The sequence below is a fragment of the Oncorhynchus gorbuscha genome, linkage group LG23 (genome assembly GCF_021184085.1).
Source record: "Oncorhynchus gorbuscha isolate QuinsamMale2020 ecotype Even-year linkage group LG23, OgorEven_v1.0, whole genome shotgun sequence".
In the NCBI taxonomy this organism is placed as follows: domain Eukaryota; kingdom Metazoa; phylum Chordata; class Actinopteri; order Salmoniformes; family Salmonidae; genus Oncorhynchus; species Oncorhynchus gorbuscha.
This window is the reverse complement of record NC_060195.1, coordinates 49,011,131-49,032,297: the sequence shown is the minus strand read 5'-3', so window position 1 is coordinate 49,032,297 and position 21,167 is coordinate 49,011,131. Positions and strand designations below refer to the sequence as shown.

The following is a 21,167-nucleotide window of genomic DNA, read 5'->3' as shown; positions in this document are numbered from 1 at the left end:
AACTGTAATTTTCGAGGACAAGTGCAGTTTTCCCATAAATGTGTAATTAATCATTTGGGATTTTATCACTTGACATGTAAATCATAAAGTGGGAAGGATCCTATAAATCAAGACTGTAAATAAATAGAAAATGTGCCTTTGAAGATTTCTCTGGTAATGCAAGTACAATACAGGCTCAATTTCTAAACAAAGTCAATTCTGAATGTCAATAGATTTTTAGATTAATTCTCATCAATGACAACATTCTAGAACTGAGTTATCACTCACCTAAGTCTGGTATCCGGGGTAATCTGGTTAATGATTATATAGTTTATTAAGTGGCTCTTTCCTTGTAGAACGTTGACAGCTGTATAGAAAACATTGTATTGCTAATATGCTCAAACTTAACTTAATAGATAAACTCCCCGACACAGGATAAACTTTATCCCTCATGCTGGCCCTGATCAAACCAGTAAATTGCACCTCACAATAGCTGCACTTGTCCACATTGACAGATTTATAGTGGTCTTCTCCCCTTTTAATGTTCTTATGCTCATCCTTGAAAAATGCTATAAGGTCTTAAATAGACACCAAAGTCGATATACTGTACAAACAACTATCTAGGCTGATTTATTGATCTACTGCTCTGCCAACTAGCTAGCTAAAGTGTAGACAGTGGCTAGCGAAGACACAGAAAGGGGATGGAAGAATTCAAGTAATTTCAGTACAGCACATGGATTCATCATGGATTGGGCACAGGTCTCTCTCTGATCGTGTTGGTGAATGGTAGCTGACTATGTCGGCTAAAGATGAAGTGCTGGAACTTCCTGCAGGATTTTTTGCCTTGCTGAGGTTCTCAGTTGCGAATAAAAATTTGAGTAAATTGAGGTGAATATATTGATCAAACCTTGTCCAAGAGAGAATTACAGTTATCAAAACATCACACCAAGTTAAAACTACACCAAACACGTACCACATTTGAAGTGCTTGTAAAACTCACTATGTGGAAAATGAATGGTGGAAGATGATTAGAACCATTTATGTGTTTGACTGCAAAGTTTTATGGGTATTATGTGTCCACTGTGGAGCTCTATAGAAAGCAATAGTAATAGCATCTTTGTGTAGGCATTAACTCAGCCATGGCTCTTTGGCCAAAGCCTATGTGGAAATAAATTGAGTTTGTCGGGTTTTTGGATAAACGCCGAAAATAAAAACGGACTGAAAACAATTTTTTAATACGTATAAAAAACAAAACGTATAAGATTTCCTAAGCTTCCGTTAACCTCAGACCTAATTGTTGTGTTTTTCCCAAAACTTTATTTCCCCATAACTCATTTCCGGTTTTTAGATCTAAATTTACCCAGGTACCGCCTCATTTGACTCACGTGAACGTGCCAGAACATTGAGGCATATGCGCACTGTGTGGAGTTACCGACAACTTCAATGGTCTGTTATGAGACGAATTTTGTTGTCCCAACAGACTTGCATGATCATTGGGGTGGCTTAGCTGTAAGAGCCCTTTGTCAGTACCTAAAGAGGACTGCTACTAGCTAGAGAACTAGCACTAGCTGACCTTCATACGATGTTTCCAGCTAGCAGATATTCAATTCAAGGTAAGTTAGGTAGCCAGCTATTCACACCGCCTGTCAGTTTCCATATATTCTCGGTCTTGCCTTTTGACACTTTATATGTTCCCCTATTTTGTAAATGATAGTTATCTACAATTTGACAGTGGCATGGACTAACATTTACTTAGTAAATACGGTTGACATTAGCTTTGGAATCTTGAAACGCTAGCTCCAGTCTGGTACCTTTTCCCGGTTTGCTAAGCTAGTTAGCTAAGCTAAATATAGGGCAAAGTTGAAGTCAAATACTGTTATAATATAGGTCACTAACGATTGTCCTTTGGTCAGCCAATGTTAGTTTAGTACGTGCAGAAATATATTAAGTATTTTGTACGTTAACTAATATTGAACTAAAGTAATATTATTAGTTATGCACTTTTAAAAGTAATTGGCTGACTATCTTAGCTAACTAGCTAGCTAGCTTGACCGTGAGTGTCAATATTGACAGTTGTGACGTCTCATGGCGTCAATCAACTGACAAGCCAAGGCACGAATCATTGTTTGTCTCGGGAAAGCTAGCAGTATTTGTTGACTGCTATAGGTGATAACTTAACTGGCTGATACCAGTACTCTCTTGCCGACAATCTCATGACCTTAAATGGACGTGGATTACATGCCTATTGACAATTGCACATCAGTGGCGGTTGGTGCCGTTCAAAATTAGGGAGAACAAAATAAGTATATGGCCTTATTTCTATTACAGATGACTGTCATTCATATACTGTACCATTCACCCAGCTCAATCGAACATAGATGGGTTTATGCTTCTACGGGATACAAAAATTTGCCCTATACCCATCATGAGGTTGCTACAACCTAGCCTACAAATGAAAGTTAATAATGTAGGTGCTCAGTTCAAGAGACAAATTGGATTAATCAAGATGAAAGTGAAACTTACAATACCGACCTTGCACACTCTTGCCTGCATCAAGCTGATCAGGGGTGTAATCATTAGTCAAAAATCAGAGTTTGTATTGGACAAATTCCGGTAGGTCCCTCCCTGTTTCATTCCATTTAAGAAACGTTTTGCAACAGAATCAGCAGAATGAATTCCCCCCAGATCACCTGCACACACAGTTCACTCTCATAGCAGCCACAAAGCATGCATCATCACTTTGCGCGTTGTTTAATTCCTCCTCACATTTACGCCCTCTTCTCCTCTCACCTTTTCCCTTTACTTGTGGACTTCAGTGCACAAACAACTGCAGTCTGACCAGGCACAAAAACCTCTACAAGCCAAACCTTCATACCATAACCACTACTTGGCCTACATCGATGTTACCATATTAACAGCTAACATATAGTAAACCCACAAACCAGGTGTACAATCATGCAGTCCAGTGTACAGCAAGTAGTTTAGCAGTTACACCGGCGGACCCCAATGGCAATAAATTAATAAAATCGAAAGCTTTGCTTAACTTGGAAGAGTTGCAGTGGTGGATAGCCTTAGCCTACTAGCTAACATAAATAACATTCTCTTTTTCAGTCAGGTTGTTGAGTAGGCTAAATTAGCTGCATAAGTTAAGTAAGTGAAAGGTAAACTAAGGAGATAAGAAATGTAACAAAATATAGCTCTGCTGCTTCATTAATTTTTGAAGAAATTAATTTGTTCAACTGTTAAGCTATTGTCTTTCTCTGAGTCAACTACTCACCGCACTATATGGACTGCAGCGTTCACTAGCTGTAGGTTATGCTTTCAGTACTATATTAATTATCTGATCCTATAATTGGATACTGCATGCATGAGCTATAATAGGTTGGAGGACGTCCCCCGGAAATCGATTATAATTACTGTGTAAGTCTATGGAAAAGGGATGTGAACCATGAGCCTCCTGGGTTTTGTATTGAAGTCAATATACAATGGGAAATAGCTGCCCACCGGCTACACCATGGTGTAACCCTAGAGGCTGTTGAGGCTACTGTAGAACTTACTTTCAAAACAGTTTTAATCAGTTATTTGGTGACATGAATATATTTACTATAGTTGTATCTAAGGATCACTTTTGTTTTTAAAGTTTCACTGTTTTTATGAAATCTGCTGAGTAGGATGGTCCTCCCCTACCTCCTGATAAACCTCCACTGCTACATACGCCCATACAAATCTCATAGGCTGCTACACAGAAGAATAGTGAATAGTGACACGTTCAGTTGCAATGTACAGCGTAACAGTTCTGCTGTATGACCACAATAAAACTTCCATAATGACTTGAGTCATCAAGATAGCTGTAAACAAAGTCATGTCTTGAGTGTCCTTTTTACTGTCTGACTGTGTACTGTGCATAAGGTAACATGTGTACACACTGAAGGTATACAGTTGGACCTCACCAGTCCGTCGGCACTGCCTTGTTCTTTGCAGCCCAGAGGTGTATACGAGCATTGAAAACAGTGCAAGCGGAACATGCACCTCCACAGCACTACACGTGGAGACGGAATTGCGCGTCTGCAGTGATGCCTCGCATAACATCACACTACACAATCTTCCCCAGGGACAAAGACCCACGATGGGAAGGTACTGTGTAATTCTCACCCTTGACACACTGTCTGAAATGGAATGTGTTATATTATGCAAGACCCAAACACCTTTGTTTTCTTTCACCTTATACCAATGCTGATAACATTTTAACTGATCTCATATGTGAGTGGGTGGGGAATATTAGATTTGTCTTCCTAAAACAAACATATTTGCAGTGTTTTCCTCTCGTGTTGGCTATACAGCCAGTTAACCACTCCTTTTCAGCCAGGTACTTTTTTACAATTCGTAAGTCAGAATAAAAGTTGGCTGAGCTTCGGTCCCGCTAGAATAAACAATATGCATCTTCTAGCGAGCTATTCATAGGACAGGCGCCCATCAGTCAAAGTGAGCGATGACAGGGAAACACTGTTGGTTTAACAGTCTGCTGTCTGTCCCACCTCCCGGTGTGTGTGTGTTGTGTATGCTACGGTTGAAGTCAAATTTCTTTACACTGAGGGAGAGAGCATGATGCTCCTTTATCTATTTGAGTCAACCTTTTGTTTACTAGTCCAACGCTCTAACCTCTAGGCTACCTGCTGCCCTCTACATTTGCAAACATTTTCTAAATACCCATGTCATTATGGGGTTTGTGTGTAGATTGAGGAAAATGTATTAAATCTTTAGAATAAGACTAACGTAACAATGTGTAAAAAGTGGGGTCGATACTGAATGAAGGCACTGTATATAGTATTTTCAAAGATTATTTATATAGGTCTACTGATTTAATCCAAGTGTTGACATTGAGTAATCAACTGCTGCTTTCTGCGTAGCAAAGCCCATGATTAACACCTGCTTCATTTCAGTCATACCTTTTAAATGCCTCTCAAAAGGAAGCTTGAAGCCTTTGGAAGTCGGCAGACTCTTAAAAGATTATTTAAGAAGAAGTTGTAAAACAAGTTTATTTTATTAATGACATACTGCAATTCAAAGAGTTGCAAACACTTAATTATTTCACTAATTTAACTGATCTCTTAACACCTATGGACCCAGAGCTTATTTTTGAGCATTTGTTCTGTTTATTTTAGAGACCCTTTTTAGAAAGTGCCCATCACACAATTTGAATTGAACCTTTGATTTATTTAATAAATTAAGTAAATAGCCCAACTTCTGTTTTGATAAACTATTTGAAGAAAATACATAATTGTTTCAATTCATATCTTGCAGTAAAATACTTTAATCTCGAAGACAGGTTAAATGTACAATATTTAAATTTTAAAAAGTTACTTAGAAAATAGGCCTGATCTTCAAATTATATAACAATACTGAATTCATACATTTTCAGTCATTTAAATTGTAAACACAATACCACAACTAATGTTTCCAATCAGGGAGGTAAACTTAATAAAGTATTAAATAATTGCTTTGTATTTCAGATTGAATCAAGGCATTAGAATGTACCAGAGGCCACGAAAAATAGAGCTTGTTCGGCAATCCTGGGGGATCCTGGCTGTCAACTTTTTCTATTTGGCTGGGTACTCTGTGCTTGTGGAAAATACTAATTGTCCTTCAATGTGCATCTATGGGATGCTGTTGCAAATTAACACTGATGTCAAAACTACAAGTTCCTACTTTCGACATTCATATAGTACGACATACTAATATTCCAGTTGGTCTTTATGGAGGCTTGTGTAAACTTGCCCGAAACCTGAGGATTTGTGTGATCTCCCCCAAGCTAATGACTAGGCTGTAGCTCAGTGGGCTAGTACATTCTTGTGCTGCTCAGATGAACAAGGTTCCAAACCCACTTGGTGACACATACCTATTTGTGTGTGGCGTTTTTGTTTCTGTCCAGGTGTGGAGATGGAGCGGTTTGCTGACGAGGCTGATGTGGTGATAGTGGGAGGGGGTCCCGCGGGGCTGTCGGCAGCCATCCGGCTGAAGCAGCTGGCCAAAAGCAGGAGAAGGAGCTGCGTGTGTGCCTGGTGGAGAAAGCGTCTCAGATCGGAGCACACACCCTCTCCGGGGCCTGCCTGGAGCCCAGCGCCCTCAACGAACTCTTCCCAGACTGGAAGGAGAGAGGGGTATGTTAGTGTGTGTGTGTGTGTGTGTGTGTGTGTGTGTGTGTGTGTGTGTGTGTGTGTGTGTGTGTGTGTGTGTGTGTGTGTGTGTGTGTGTGTGTGTGTGTGTGTGTGTGTGTGTGTGTGTGTGTGTGTGTAGTGCCTATAGGCTATCTGTCTCTAGCTTCAATTGTATCTGTTAGGCTTGGGCAGTATACCATGCAATGGTTTTTAAATACTGTTGAAACTATTTCCTTTTACATTTTGTTTTAGAAATGTGAATATTTGTAGCTAATTTAAGTAAATACCTGCAGTCAACTCCTGCAATACATTAGGAGATAAAGATTGCGTTAATTAGGGTTTTCATTATAAAGCTTACATGTAGTCCCCAGTCACGTTGTGTTTGTTTACAAGCACACAATGAGAGACCGGCACCTTGAGTCACTCACTGTTGTGCAGCAGTTACAGTATGGAATTCACAGCTAGATACAGTGCATTCGGAAAGTGTTCGAACCCATTGACTTTCCACATTTTGTTACGTTAGCCTTATTTATGAAATGGATAGAATAAAATCTCAATCTACACACAATACTACATAATGACAAAGCAAAAACAGGTTTTTAGAAATGTTTGCTAATGTATTAAAAATGACACTCAAATCACATTTACATAATCACCCTTTACTTAGTACTTTGTTGAAGCACGTTTGGCAGCGATTACAGCCTTTAGTCATCTTGGGTATGATGCTACAAGCTTGGCACACCTGTATTTGGGGAGTTTCTCACATTCTTCTCTGCTAATTCTCTCAAGCTCTGTCAGGTTGGATGGGGAGCTTCGCTGCACAGTTATTTCAGGTCTCTCCAGAGATGTTTGATCAGGTTCAAGTCCGGGCTCTGGCTGGGCCACTCAAGGACATTCAGAGACATGTCCCGAAGTCACTCCTGAATTGTCTTGGCTGTGTGCTTAGGGTCGTTGTCCTGTTGGAAGGTGAAACGTCACCCCAGTCTGAGGTCCTGAGTGCTCTGGAGCAGGTTTTTAATCAATATTCTCTCTGTACTTTGCTCTGTTCATCTTTGCCTTGATCCTCACAAATTTCCCATTCCATGCCGCTGAAAAACATCCCCACTCCACCCATGCTTTACCGTAGGGATGGTGCCAGGTTTCCTCCAGACGTGATGCTTGGCATTCAGGGCAAAGAATGCTTTCATCAGACCAGAGAATCTTGTTTCTCGTTGTCTGAGTCCTTCAGGTGCCTTTTGGCAAACTCCAAGCAGGCTGTCATGTGCCTTTTACTGAGTAGTGGCTTCTGCCTGGCCAATCGACCATAAAGGCCTGATTGGTGGAGTTCTTCAGAGATGGTTGTCCTTCTGGAAGGTTCTCCCATCTCCACAGAGGAGTTCTGTCAGTGAACATTGGGTTCTTGGTCACCTCCCTCACCAAGGCCCTTCTCCGATGGCTCAGTTTGGCTGGGCGGCCAGCTCTTGGAAGTGTCTTGGTGGTTCCAAACTTCTTTCATTTAAGAATGTTGGAGGCCACTGTGTTCTTGGGGAACTTTAATGCTGCAAACATTTTACAGTATCCTTCCCCAGATCTGTGCCTCGACACAATCCTGTCTTGGAGCTCTACAGACAATTCCTTCGACTTCATGGCTTGGTTTTTGCTCTGACATGCACAGTCAACTGTGGGACCTTTATATAGACAGGTGTGTGTGCCTTTTCCAAACCATGTCCAGCCAATTGAATTTACCACAGGTGGACACCAATCAAGTTGTAGAAACATCTCACGGGTGATCAATGGAAACAGGATACACCTGAGCTCAATTTCGTGTCTCATAGCAAAGGGTCTGAATAGTTATGTAAAAAGGGTATTTCTGTTTTTTTATTATAAATTTGCAAACATTTCTAATAACCTGTTTTTCGCTTTGTCATTATGGGGTATTGTGGTGTAGATTGAGGGGGGGGAATTAATTAATTCATTTTAGAATAAGGCTAATGTAACAGTGTGGAAAAAGTGAAGGGGTCTGAATACTTCACAAATGCACTGTATGTCTACAGAAATAAGACATCCTGCTTCTATTGCCTGTTTCAGTAGCTTACTAATTTCCGTGAGCACCAAGCCTCACGCAACCACATGTAGGATAAACAATTTCACAAATCTGACTTTTTCATCTTCGTTATGCTGTAATAAAGGCTTTATACGTTTTTTTCCCCGTTAGAACAGCCTCTCTGGTATTACTTTTCATTTTGTGTTTACACTGTTTCAAATGGTCAGAAAAATGATATTAATAATAACCCTCCTTGTTATTATTACTATTATGATCATTATAATAAGTAATATCATTATTATTATTATTAGTAGACTTATTATAGCAGTCTTGTATAACCACCATCGATGGAGCTGTAGTCCTAAGAGCGCATTCTGTTTTGTCTTAATACTGTAACTTTGGCCTATGATTCATACAGTAGCCTAAGTAATTAAATAATCATTCATTTGTTCAAGTCATCATACAGTATACAGCAGTTCATGATTTGAAATGCAATCAAGCATTTTAGTTTTAAAATAAAATAACCACAACATTTTTGGGAATAATTAGCTGTAAACAAAAAATAAACTCTTCCATTTTGGCAGTCGCTTTCACGAATGCTTGCGACTGATTAATCTTTGCTGTAATAAATGCTCTACAAAAAAAAACATTACAACACTTATCATTTATTTAGTGTTGACATTGTTCTAAACAATCAAACTATATTGCTCCTTAACTTCTTTTTCTTGATCTCCAGTATTTTCCACAACTAGTCAAATGTATTCCACACACCTGACTTCCCCTTTATGTCCTGAGCAACTAGTAAACAAACATTCCCCTGTTTCGAGTTGTCCTCCGCATCCATTTTGCTGTCACGTGTTAATGTGTTCAGAGTTTGTCAACCATTTTATTGATGTGCTATAGGTCAGGCCCTATTGGTCACGTGCATGTGATGCATGCATGTGTCATGGAAAGAGAGCAAGAGTTAAGGTAGTAGGGAATGTTTTTCCTTAACAAATTAGGGATTTCGGTAACAGAACATTTCAGGCTGTAATTTTGTTGCCGCTTCAGCAACACGGACAGAGTGATAAACACTGTTGATGTTCTGTGGTGGACGCTGCAGCAGGGAGGAGTGAGAAACAACGGGTTTTAGCCCGTCACTCGCTGTCTTTATTTTTATTTTTTAAAGTGTATATACAGCGCAGCAAGTCTGGGCCCAGCCCGCACAATCAAATCAATTGCGGTCAGACTCCCTCTAGTTATGTGTCTTAATTATTTCATCAAACCGTGCGCTTAAAGCATTAGACAAGCTCAGTGCATATAGTTGATTAGATTAAAACATACAGGATGTGTGTGTGTATATGGAAAAATACACCAAAAAAATGTTGACCAATCGATTGGTCGAAAGAACAGACAACTCTTGGTCGACCAAGATAAAAAATAAAGAAATCCCAGTTTTGTCTGGGACAGCCCTACTCTACTCGCTTGCTAATGTGTGTATTCCTTATTCTGGGTAATGGAGATGGGCAGTGATATCAATAATTAGCTGGCAAGCCTTTAGGTGCCTTGCTCGAGGGCACATCGTCAGATTTGTCGGCTCAGGGATTCGAAACAGCAACCTTTCAGTTACTGGCAAACTTACTTTACTGGTGACATGCACCCAGGGCAAATTTGAATATTTCTGCAAAAACTTTGATCTATGTGCTAATGTTTGGATGTTCCTTACATTATTCTGTTATTTATAGCAGAGTTGGAGTCAGTGGGCCATAGACATTCATGAATTGAATTACACTCCTGCAGAGATGTGCCCTATCTAGTTCTATGGAGAGAGGGATACATTTATAAATGAAATGCACTCCCGTCTGTGGGCTGCTTCAGCAGGTCCATTGAAAATGTTCAAATGTCATCCAGAGGAAAGAAGCATCTTCACACTGAGGTCACTCTGCAGGAGTTTCTTTCCACTGAGAGAGATTTCAAATGAAATTGCCCACAACTCTGCTCTCTATTAAGTATTGAGCACGTCAGTCTAAGAAAGGTTGCCAGTCTATGGAAAGGTTGTGAGGGGAAATATGCAGCATAATTCACAGATACACACAGGATATGGACCTGGCATTTTCTTTTTTTTTTTTTTTGTCTCAGACATTACATTTAAGCAATTTAGCAGATGATCTTAACCCAAATGGCTCCTGTAAGTCACTATTGTTAAGTGCCTTGCTCGAGGGCACATCGTCAGATTTGTTGGCTCAGGGATTCGAAACAGCAACCTTTCAGTTACTGGCTCAACGCTCTTAACCGCTAGGCTACCTGCCGCCATACCTAACTGCAGACATAACTATCACAGACATAACGTTGAGAGTACATCACAGTCCTAGACAACACCATGATCCTGCCCAAGGGAACATCTTGCAAGCAACACCTAGGCTAAAAAAAATGAAGTGTTCTGCTATTTGTGTACTCTTCTCTTAGGCACCCTTGAACACACCAGTGACCGAGGATTTGTTTAGTATTCTAACCGAGAAGTATAGAATCCCTGTCCCAATGTTGCCAGGTAAAGTCACATGCATGTTTTACAGGACATCTTTTCAAATGACAACTCTAGCTTGTCACCTGTAAGCTCTGTCCTAAACATAAAGCTATTATGGTATTAGCTTTAACTGTGCAGTCTGTTTTTCATTCTATTTCATTTTTTAATCCCCCCCCCGCACCCCCCACAGGTCTGCCCATGAACAACCATGGGAACTACATTGTGCGGCTGGGTCACTTTGTACATTGGTTGGGAGAGCAAGCTGAGGAGCTGGGAGTGGAGATATACCCAGGCTACGCTGCTGCTGAGGTGAGCACCGTCCACCATTCATGACAATTTCAGAAAACACAGGCCATCTTACTAATATTGGCGTGATAATTACCATTGACAAGCTACATTGATCTTTCCTGGAACGTCAGCTTTTTCTCAGTAAACATTTACATAATTGTATGTCTTTGACCAGATCTGCCCTACCAAGCAAAAAGGCAGTAACTGCTCATAGCGTGGAACTGAGAAAAAGGGCTTTTATTTACCTTGGTTTCACAGTAACTTTATGCAGTTACTGCTAACATGACCCCCATTTTCTCCTGAACACAGTACAATAGAGGCAGGATACTTGTCCACATGATTAAGCATGTATTTAATGTAGCAAAAATGACATTAACTCATTTTCAAACAAATGAGCAGTTACTGCCTTTTTTCTTGGTAGGGCAGAGATATAGACTGATATTTTGAGCCAGCTCTGTTTTCATGCCTGAGATCGATTTCACTGATGCGTTGACGTATCACGACTGGCTTTCATTGATCATGTTTGCTTGAGGTGTCATTCCACTTTCAAAAGTGTTTTAATTTCAGATTTTGTTTTTCAGGTTTTGTTTCATGAAGATGGAAGTGTGAAAGGAATTGCCACCAATGATGTGGGCATCGCTAAGGATGGTTCGCCAAAGGTAAACTTATGCAGATTTGTGTCAATAAAATGGACTCATCACTGTATGGAAAGTCTTTAAGTTATTTTCATTGGACAAAGTACAAATGTTTTTCTCCTATCTATGGTCACTTTGTACAGTATAGAGTTTGACTGTGAAAACTGAGTTTTATAAATTAAAAAAACAAGGAAGAGCACTGAATAGAATAGAATTTGTTTTATGAAAGCGACAAGTAGCCTCTTCCCTGGTGTATCAGAATAACATTCTCCTCTCAATTTGCCTCTGCAGGATGTGTTTGAGAGGGGGATGGAGCTCCATGCTAAAGTGACCCTGTTCGGAGAGGGCTGCCACGGCCACTTGGCCAAGCAGCTCTACAGGCAGTTCAAACTCCGGGAGAACTGTGAACCACAGACCTACGCCATTGGCCTGAAAGAGGTAAAATCCCAAAGCAACTGTATTTGGACCGAATAACCAAATAATCTGTTTTTAATCAGTCATACAATACAGATCTTCATGTTGCCAAATCAGAATGTCACATTCATTACATTTTTGTCATTTAGCAGATGCTTTATGCACAACGACTTACATGAATGTTGTTTTTCTGTCTAACCAGCTGTGGGTGATTGATGAGAAGAAGTGGAGGCCGGGCAGAGTGGAGCATTCGGTGGGCTGGCCGTTGAACAGGAACACGTATGGCGGCTCCTTCCTCTACCACCTGAACGAGGGCGAGCCACTGGTGGCCTTGGGCTTTGTGGTGAGTCCCGGTTATGGCAGCCATTTTGGCTCCTTGCAATGGATGTCAACTGCCAAACTACCAGCCATGCTAACACTTGGCAACGGTCTAAACACTAAATGAAATAACATTTGTAAAACTGAGGTCAGTGTATGACAATGCACTATACTTCTACCCTTCTCTTTATCTTCATTAGGCCAACTTGGGCCTAAAGGGACAACTTGAGATATGTGATAATTCAAACTTTTATGAAGATCATACATTGAGGTCAATGACAGATTGTATCCAAAAACGTAATGCTGTGTATTTCCCCACTTCCAGGTTGGTCTTGACTACACCAACCCCTACCTAAGCCCCTTCAGAGAGTTCCAGCGCTGGAAGCACCACCCCTTCGTTGCCAAGACCCTGGAGGGAGGTGACAGAATCGCCTACGGAGCCAGGGCGCTCAACGAGGGAGGCTATCAGGTGTGTGTGTATTTTTTGATGTACTACTCAAAGGTATGTGTGTGGCTCTGTGCCAAGGTTTCTGTTAGCCGATAATAGCCAGCTTTTCGGTGATAAATAAAATTGCCGCCTGTAAATTGCCCGGGAGAAGAAGAAAAAAAATCCCATTGCAAAATAATGCTTTTAAACCTATTCATTGATGGAAATACCAGTCGATGGAAATACATTTGACTGGTCATGCTTATCGTCCTATAGGTTAAATGCATAATTATGTGGAATTAAATTAGCGCATGTACAGTATTTCTGTATCTTATTTATAACATGCGTACAGCATATAGATACAGAGCCTTTGAGTAGAAAATATGTCAGACACTCAAACAGCAAATGCTGGCTTCCCCAGCTCGTCACACACCACTTTGCAATGAGCTGGAGGCAGTATGCATTTTGAAAATGTATACTTAACTGTTTGAAACCCGAACGTTTTACTACATATTATGAGGCATGTCTTACCTTGCTTCAAGGTAGCCTAGCTAAAATCAGACCATATCCGTGGTGGCAATTCTTCTATATCAACTTTCTCTCATTGTTCAGTAGCCAAAGGCAAAATCCTATTCATATTAGCAGCCCATGCTAGTTGTCGCATATTAGAGCTCCCCTCTTTCAACATTTCAAACGGATATTTTCATCTTTGTCACATGAAACCACTTGCATGTGTTGGTGCACTTTCACAAGGGTGTTTTCCAATGAATTGCATTATGGAACAAACATTTGCGCGTTGCCTTACTGCCTTGTGCAGTAAGGCAAGAAATTAACAGCTTATCAACATTTTTAAGCTAAACATTCAGATCTGTTTAAGCTAAACATTCAGATCAGACTCATTGCTTTTTAAGGTTTCTTTTTATGTAGCCAAGGGCCCACTGGTTGCATGAATTTGGGATCTATCGTCCCACAACTGTTCCAGAGTCTGTTTTGAATAGGCTGTTTCTTTCTCGAAAAGCTGACCAATACAATAGGCACACTTTTCTACTATGGGGGATAGTAGATTGACATAGGCTAGTGTTTTTGCTGTTCGTTACTCATCTTGTTGGCTGAGGTAAAGTACACGTGGAGAGTTATTCTAACATCTTCAAAATGCACATCTGAATTCACTAAGAGGGACCACATATTGTTGCATCCTCGACTTGCATATTCTTTTTATAATCTAAATGGGATTTCTCTCATTCTGAGCACCATGGATGGAATCCCTAATCAGGTCCGGTAAATAAAAATGCTGCCTGTCCTGCGCCACATTTTTGTAACTTTAATGTGTGTCTCGGCATCAAAAATGGGAAATACGTGAATCTTAGGTCAGGTTTTCCACTGGTTCTTATTCCATGAAAGCATTTTCCCGTTACATTCATGATTATAATCTTTACCGGTCTTCCTCCATCCAGTGCCTCCCTAAAGTGACATTCCCTGGGGGGATGCTTATCGGATGCAGTCCGGGCTTCATGAATGTACCAAAGATCAAAGGCACCCACACGGCCATGAAGAGCGGCATGCTGGCCGCAGAGGCCATCTTCCCCAAAGTCACAGCCGAAGACCCAGCATCTGAAACGGCAGGTAGGTTAAACCAGACCAAAACCTTTTCCTTTGATTTAAATGCTCTCTCATACCACACACACACACACACACACACCTCTCACTGATTGTAAAGTGAAGCCAAAGGCACATTTCTACATTCTAAAATATGCAATGAATACACTATTAAAGAGTGTAATTTGTTGAGACATTTATCGCTAATGCTAATTTGGGGGGGGTATGTTAATTGCTTCTCTCCAGTGTGTCATTTTTGTAAGTAAATTAATGGAATTTTATTTGATGAAAAAAACAAAGTAAATGAGCAATTTTAATTTGTGGGTGCAAGATCATCTCTAACATATCTGAATAGAATTATACTTTTCTGGTAATTTGTCTTCCAGGACTTCACATACCGGAGTATGAGGACAATTTGAAGAAGTCTTGGATCTGGAAAGAGCTGTATGCAGTGAGGAACATCAGGCCGTCGTTCCACAACTACTTTGGACTGTACGGGGGCATGGTCTACACTGGTGTCTTCTACTGGATACTTAGAGGGAAGGAGCCATGGACACTGAAACATGCAGGTGCAGCATATTGATGATTTGTATGGCGTATTCATCAGGAAAGATGGTCCGTTTCTGGTTCGGCCAAGTTGTTATTGGACAAGGCAACAACTCAGTTTTGCTATATGCACATCAAAATCATTCACTCATGCTAAGAATTGCCTCAAGGCACAAACCAGTGTTTTATCTGGCCTGCAACCAACTGAGGTTTGATAACTCTCAACTCTTTTACCCTAGGCTTGGACTCAGCCCAACTGAAACCGGCTAAGGAGTGCACGCCCATCGAGTACCCCAAGCCTGATGGCAAGCTGAGCTTCGACCTGCTCTCTTCTGTGGCCCTGAGCGGTACCAACCACGAGGGGGACCAGCCCCCCCACCTCACCCTGAAGGACGACAGCATCCCTGTGGCCAACAACCTGGCCATTTACGATGGGCCCGAGCAGCGCTTCTGTCCAGCAGGTACCACTGATGCACAATTACAAATCCATCCTTAGCCCATACAACACAGGCACTTAATTTAGATCTGAAAGGGTTGGATAGGTATAAGCAATAGGTCATTATCAATAAAATGTTACAATACAGTGCAGAGCATTCGATCTTTGACAATTACGTGTAGTTTAAGGGATTGTTAAATAAATGTTATAGCTACCTAGCCAACTATTTGACTTTAATATAGTCACACCTCGAAGAGCATAGTCAGAACTACACATTTCCGATTATTCCACATTTAGCTAGTACATCAGTGCTTTTTATGATCAGTAAACATGAATTGATCATGTCATTTCAGATATGTGCATTTAGTTGCTTCATCGGATTAGACTTTTGAAAAGAGCTTGACATCGGCAAGTCCTCGTCCTGGTAAAGTTGTCAGTCGGACTACTGTCATCACCACTATAGATGGCAAGCAAATCAAACAATATTTGGATATAGCCATCTAGTTTATCCCCTGAAAGTTGGCTTGTTAAGAGATGTGATCTGTTATTAGCTAGCTAGCCAATTTGACATAGGCTACATTGATTGATAGACCATCATGTCTGTCAGCAGCAATCGTGATTAACCCTAGAGTTATTTTACGCGGCCTTGCTGAAATCAAATTAGCATAAAAACATCCCCATAAAAATCTCTGTTTTAAGCTAGAGATATCTGTTTTGCATGGGCTCAATACAACACATTGGCGGTGAAAAGTGGCAGAGCTACAGCTGTGTTTCAGACCTTGAGACATCCCGAAAATCGGTTCTCTCACAAATGTCTGTAGCGTCGGAATGGTTTGGCCTAAAAACTATTACGACTCACTTATGGAAAGGTGAGACTCTTACGAATACCTACATGTTTTGCTCTACAACCCCCACAAGCGTCACGGGACTCGTCTGAACTCGGTATCGCTGATCTGCCAACTTCTGTCTGTAGCGTCCCAACAGTTTGGGCTACACACTAATATGATCCCTCTATAGAAAGGTGACTCTCATGGACACGTACATGTTTTGCTCTAGGACGCCCACAAGCCTCGCCAAAAGGTAGCCCAGTACCAGTTCGAAAATTAATGGCAGTATTTATGGAAGTAGTTTAGTGGCTAAAAAAAGGGTTAAGTGTCCTATATCAGAGAATCTGTTATTTATTTTGTTCATATCTTTTATGGTTTTCCATCCATAATATAACTATTACATACATTGTTGAACTTGACATTTTCAAATGGGTGGTAATCTGATGGATAATAAGTAGGGACACAGAATGGCTGTTTGGGAGGGCTGCACTGCACACAACAATCATAATTCTGGCTGCATAGCTGTATTCACAAATCTATCATTAACCTACACTATATATACAAAATTATGTAGACACCCCTTCAATTTAGTGCATGTGGCTATTTCAGCCACCCGTTGCCACCCGGTGTATAAAATCGAGCACACAGCCATGCAATTGCCATAAACAAACATTGGCAGTAGAATGGCCGTCATAGGATGCCACCTTTCCAACAAGTCAGTTCATAAAATGTCTGCCCTGCTAGAGCTGCCCCAATCAACTGTAAGTGATGTTATTGTGAAATGGAAACGTCTAGGAGCAACAACAGCTCAGCCATGAAGTGGTAGGCCACACGAGCTCACAGAAATGGACCGCAAAGTGCTGAAGTGTGTAAAAGTCTGTCCTCAGTTACAACACTCACTATCGAGTTCCAAACTGCCTCTGGAAGCAAAGTCAGCGCAAGAACTGTTCATCAGGAGCTTCATGAAATGGATTTCCATGGCCGAGCAGCCTCACACAAGCCTAAGATCACCATGCGCAATGCTAACCGTCGGCTGGAGCGGTGTACAGCTTGCCGCCATTGGACTCTAAAGTAGTGAAAACGCGCTCTCTGGAGTGATGTATCACGCTTCAGCATCTGGCAGTCCAACGGATGAATCTGAGTTTGGCGGATGCCAGGAGAACGCTACCTGCCCCAATGCATTGTGACAACTGTAAAGTTTTTCATGGTTTGGGCTAAGCCCCTTAATTCCAGTTCAGGCAAATATTATTACTACAGCATTAAAGTGACATTCTAGACAGTTCTGTGCTTCCAACTTTGTGGCAACAGTTTGGGGAAGGCCTTTTCCTGTTTCAGCATAATCCCCCCCGTGCACAAAGCGATGTCCATACAGAAATGGTTTGTTGAGATCGGTGTGTAAGAACTTGACTGGCCTGCACAGAGCCCTGACCTCAACCCCATCGAACACCTTAGGGATGAATTGGAATGCCAACTGCGAGCCAGGCCCAACCTCACTAATGCTCTGGAAGCAAGTCCCTGCGACAATATTCCAACATCAAGTGGAAAGCCTTCCCAGAAGAGTGGAGGCTGTTATAGCAAAGGGGAACCAACTCTATAGTAATGCCCATGATATTGGAAAGAGATGTTTGAGCAGGTGTCCACATACCTTTGATCATGTTGTGCATGTAGGATTAGGAAAGTAAGGAGTGACCTTTCTTTGCAAAACCAGGTTCATTGATAATCAAATATGAGTCACTCGAGAGCAGATCTACAGTAGTAGATAAAGGTATTACACGGAACCCAAACCGGCTGTGCGTGTGCCCCATCGTGCATACATTTATTTTATCCCCCCACACCAAATGCGAGCGATCACGACATGCAGGTTAAAATATCAAAACAAACTCTGAACCAATTACATTAATGCTTTTTAACCTGTCCCCTAATTACACAAAGAAGGGCCAGAAGTATACAGAATGGTGTCGTCTGCGTGCAGGTGGATCAGAGAATCGCCAGCAGCAAGAGCAACGACATTGACGTATACAGAGAAGAGTCTGCCCGAGAATTGAACCCTGTGCCACCCCCATAGAAGACTGCCAGAGGTCCGGACAACAGGCCCTCCGATTTTACACACTGAACTCTATCAGAGAAGTAGTTTGTGAACCAGGCGAGGCAGTCATTTGAGAAACCAAGGCTGTTTACTCTGCTGATAAGAATGTGGTGATTGACAGAGTCGAAAGCCTTGGTCAGGTCGACGAATACGGCTGCACAGGATTGTCTTATCGATTACAGTTCTGATATCGTTTAGGATCTTGAAAGGGGCTGAGGTGCACCCATGGCCAGCTCGGAAGCCAGATTGCATAGCGGAGAAGGTACAGTGGGATTCGAAATGGACCTTGGAAAGCATGGCCAGCCGTAAAAAAATGCCCATTACGACCCATTACGGATGCAGGCAATAAGGTAGTGATCGCTGAGATCTTGGTTGAAGAGAGCAGAAGTGTATTTGGAGGGCAAGTTGGTTAGGATATCTATGAGGGTGCCCGTGTTTACAGCTTTGGGGTTGTACCTGGTAGGTTCATTGATCATTTGTGTGAGATTGAGGGCATCAAGCTTAGATTGTAGGATGGCCGGGCTGTTAAGCATGTCCCAGTTTAGGTCACCTAGCAGCATGAGCTCTGAAGATAGATGTGGGTGTCCAGGGCACAGCTGGGGGCAGTGGGCAAGCTGCAACTGTGAGAGACTTGTTTCTGGAAAGGTGGATTTCTTTAGAAGTAGAAGCTCGAATTGTTTTGGCACAGACCTGGATAGTATGATAGAACTCTGCAGTAGATTGCCACTCCGCCACCTTTGGCAGTTCTTTCTTGTCGGAAAATGTTATAGTTAGGGAAAGAAATTTCAGGATATTTGGTGGTCTTCCTAAGCCAGGATTCAGACACGGCTATAACATCCGGATTGGCAGAGTGTGCTAAAGCAGTGAATAAAACAAACTTGGGGAGGAGGCTTCTAATGTTAACGAATGAGAGCGCCTTGGGAATGGGAGTGGAGCTAGGCACTGCAGGGCATGGATTAACCTCTACATCACCAGAGGAGGAGTAGGATAGGGGTATGGCTATAAGAGCTGGTCATCTAGTACGTTCGGAACAGAGAGTAAAAGGAGTAGGTTTCTGGGCGCGATAGAATAGATTCAAGGCATAATGTACAGACAAAGTTATGGTAGGATGTGAATACAGTGGATGTAAACCTAGGCATAGTGACATTGTCTCTAGAAACATAATTTAAACCAGGTGATGCCACATGTGTGTGGGAGGTGGAACTGAAGGGTTAGCTAAGGCATATTGAGCAGGGCTAGAGGCTCTATGGTGAAATAAGACCATCACTAAACAGAACAGCAATGGACAAGGTATATTGACATTAGGGAGAGGCATGCGTAGCCAAGTGATCATAGGGGTCCTGTGAGTAGTTAAGCTGGCTGGAAACACGGTAATGTAATTGGTTCAGAGTTTATGATATTTTGAACCTGCGTGTCCTGATCGCGTTTGGTGTGGGGGGACAAAATAAGCACGATAGTGTACGCGCGGTTCTGTGTTAGGGCTGTGTCAATTTGCTTTTCTTAAAGGGGTATGTAAACAATAGGCTTTAAGAATATCAGCTAACTGTAAATCGCCATATTCCTAATGAATTGTTGCATCACTGGCAAGATTTTCCCAAAAAATATCTGAATCACAAAACTGTAAGACCATGAACTCTGTGCATTAATGAGCAAAATGTGCTGGTGTCGAACCAAATTAAAACATGATGCATGTTTTGAAAGCTGAGAAACAGCCCTTTCAAATGATAGGGCATACAATAGCATCACATGGTGTAATCAGTCAAGAAAACACATTTCCCACACTTCCTAATGAAGATGGAGCATATTAAGTCTTCCTTATTTTGTAAGGTTTGAAATCCGAATAGAAATACATTTAACTCTGAGTTATAGCAGTTTTAGGGAACGTATATTAACTACATACCTGCACTAAAACATATTACAAATGGCATTTAGTCTTACATATACAGTATGATACTCAGACAAATTATATATTAATAAATCAAGAACTTTGAGGTGAATACGTTCTCATTAACCTGAAAAGTACAAGTTATATTTGAATTAAAATATGGCATAACAATAATTGGCATTTACAACTTCAATTTTTTCTGTACATACTTCACTAGGCCTATAGCCTAATACCCAAGTCAGAATGGGAAGAAATTTAAAAGCATACAAGGGAGACCAAATCACCATTGCCAAATGAGCTACTGGGTTAAGACTAGAATCTCTTTAAAGGAGTACCCCAATCTAAAAATATATATATATTTTTTTAATCGGTCCCCTACGATGCATAACTGCTTGGCCTTGCATTCTGGTGCAACAAACATCATCCTATTTTCTATCTTTCCTGTAACAATTTAAATGTACAGTGGATGGAATACATCTTTGCTTGCTGTTTCCATTTTGAATGACGCCCTTCTTTCCCCCTTTTACTAGGTGTATATGAGTACGTTCCCCTTGAGACTGGAGAAGGTATGAGGTTGCAGATCAACGCTCAAAACTGCGTCCACTGCAAGACCTGTGACATCAAGGACCCTAGCCAGAACATCAACTGGGTGGTGCCCGAAGGCAGTGGAGGACCAGCCTACAACGGATTGTGATTTTGATTCTCTTCGAGGTGGCTGCAAAAACACATTCGGGGCTTGCAGAATACTATACTGTGTGCCTAGATATGAAATGGAATGTCACCATATTCTTTCAATATGGGAATTGTGAAATGGTTATAAAACAAGTGGCTTTGGTTCATGTATGGTGTCCTGAATAATGCACGTCATAAGCAGAAAGCTGCATTGACATAACTTCAAAATAGACTAACTTAACCCACTTAAATGTATTAGCTATTGCAGGTACCATTTGCAACAGCGTATGATCTGAGAGATACTGTAAATAATGTCATTAGTGGGACAAATGTATGTTGGTGAATAAATATTTGCCATGCCTCGTGTCAGCTTAATC

The 21,167-nt window shown here is 41.3% G+C and overlaps 1 protein-coding gene across 1 annotated transcript; it reads left to right on the top strand.

The window, feature by feature from the left end:
- The first annotated feature begins 5,908 nt into the window (after positions 1-5,908).
- Positions 5,909-21,150, top strand: LOC124010351 (electron transfer flavoprotein-ubiquinone oxidoreductase, mitochondrial-like). The gene is given in 12 exon segments (XM_046322713.1): positions 5,909-6,004; positions 6,007-6,137; positions 10,603-10,684; positions 10,851-10,969; positions 11,530-11,607; positions 11,875-12,021; positions 12,200-12,340; positions 12,641-12,784; positions 14,197-14,365; positions 14,725-14,907; positions 15,124-15,345; positions 20,649-21,150. Coding segments are annotated over 12 exon segments (1,668 nt in total). The 5' UTR covers positions 5,909-5,916; the 3' UTR covers positions 20,813-21,150.
- The last annotated feature ends 17 nt before the right edge of the window (positions 21,151-21,167 follow it).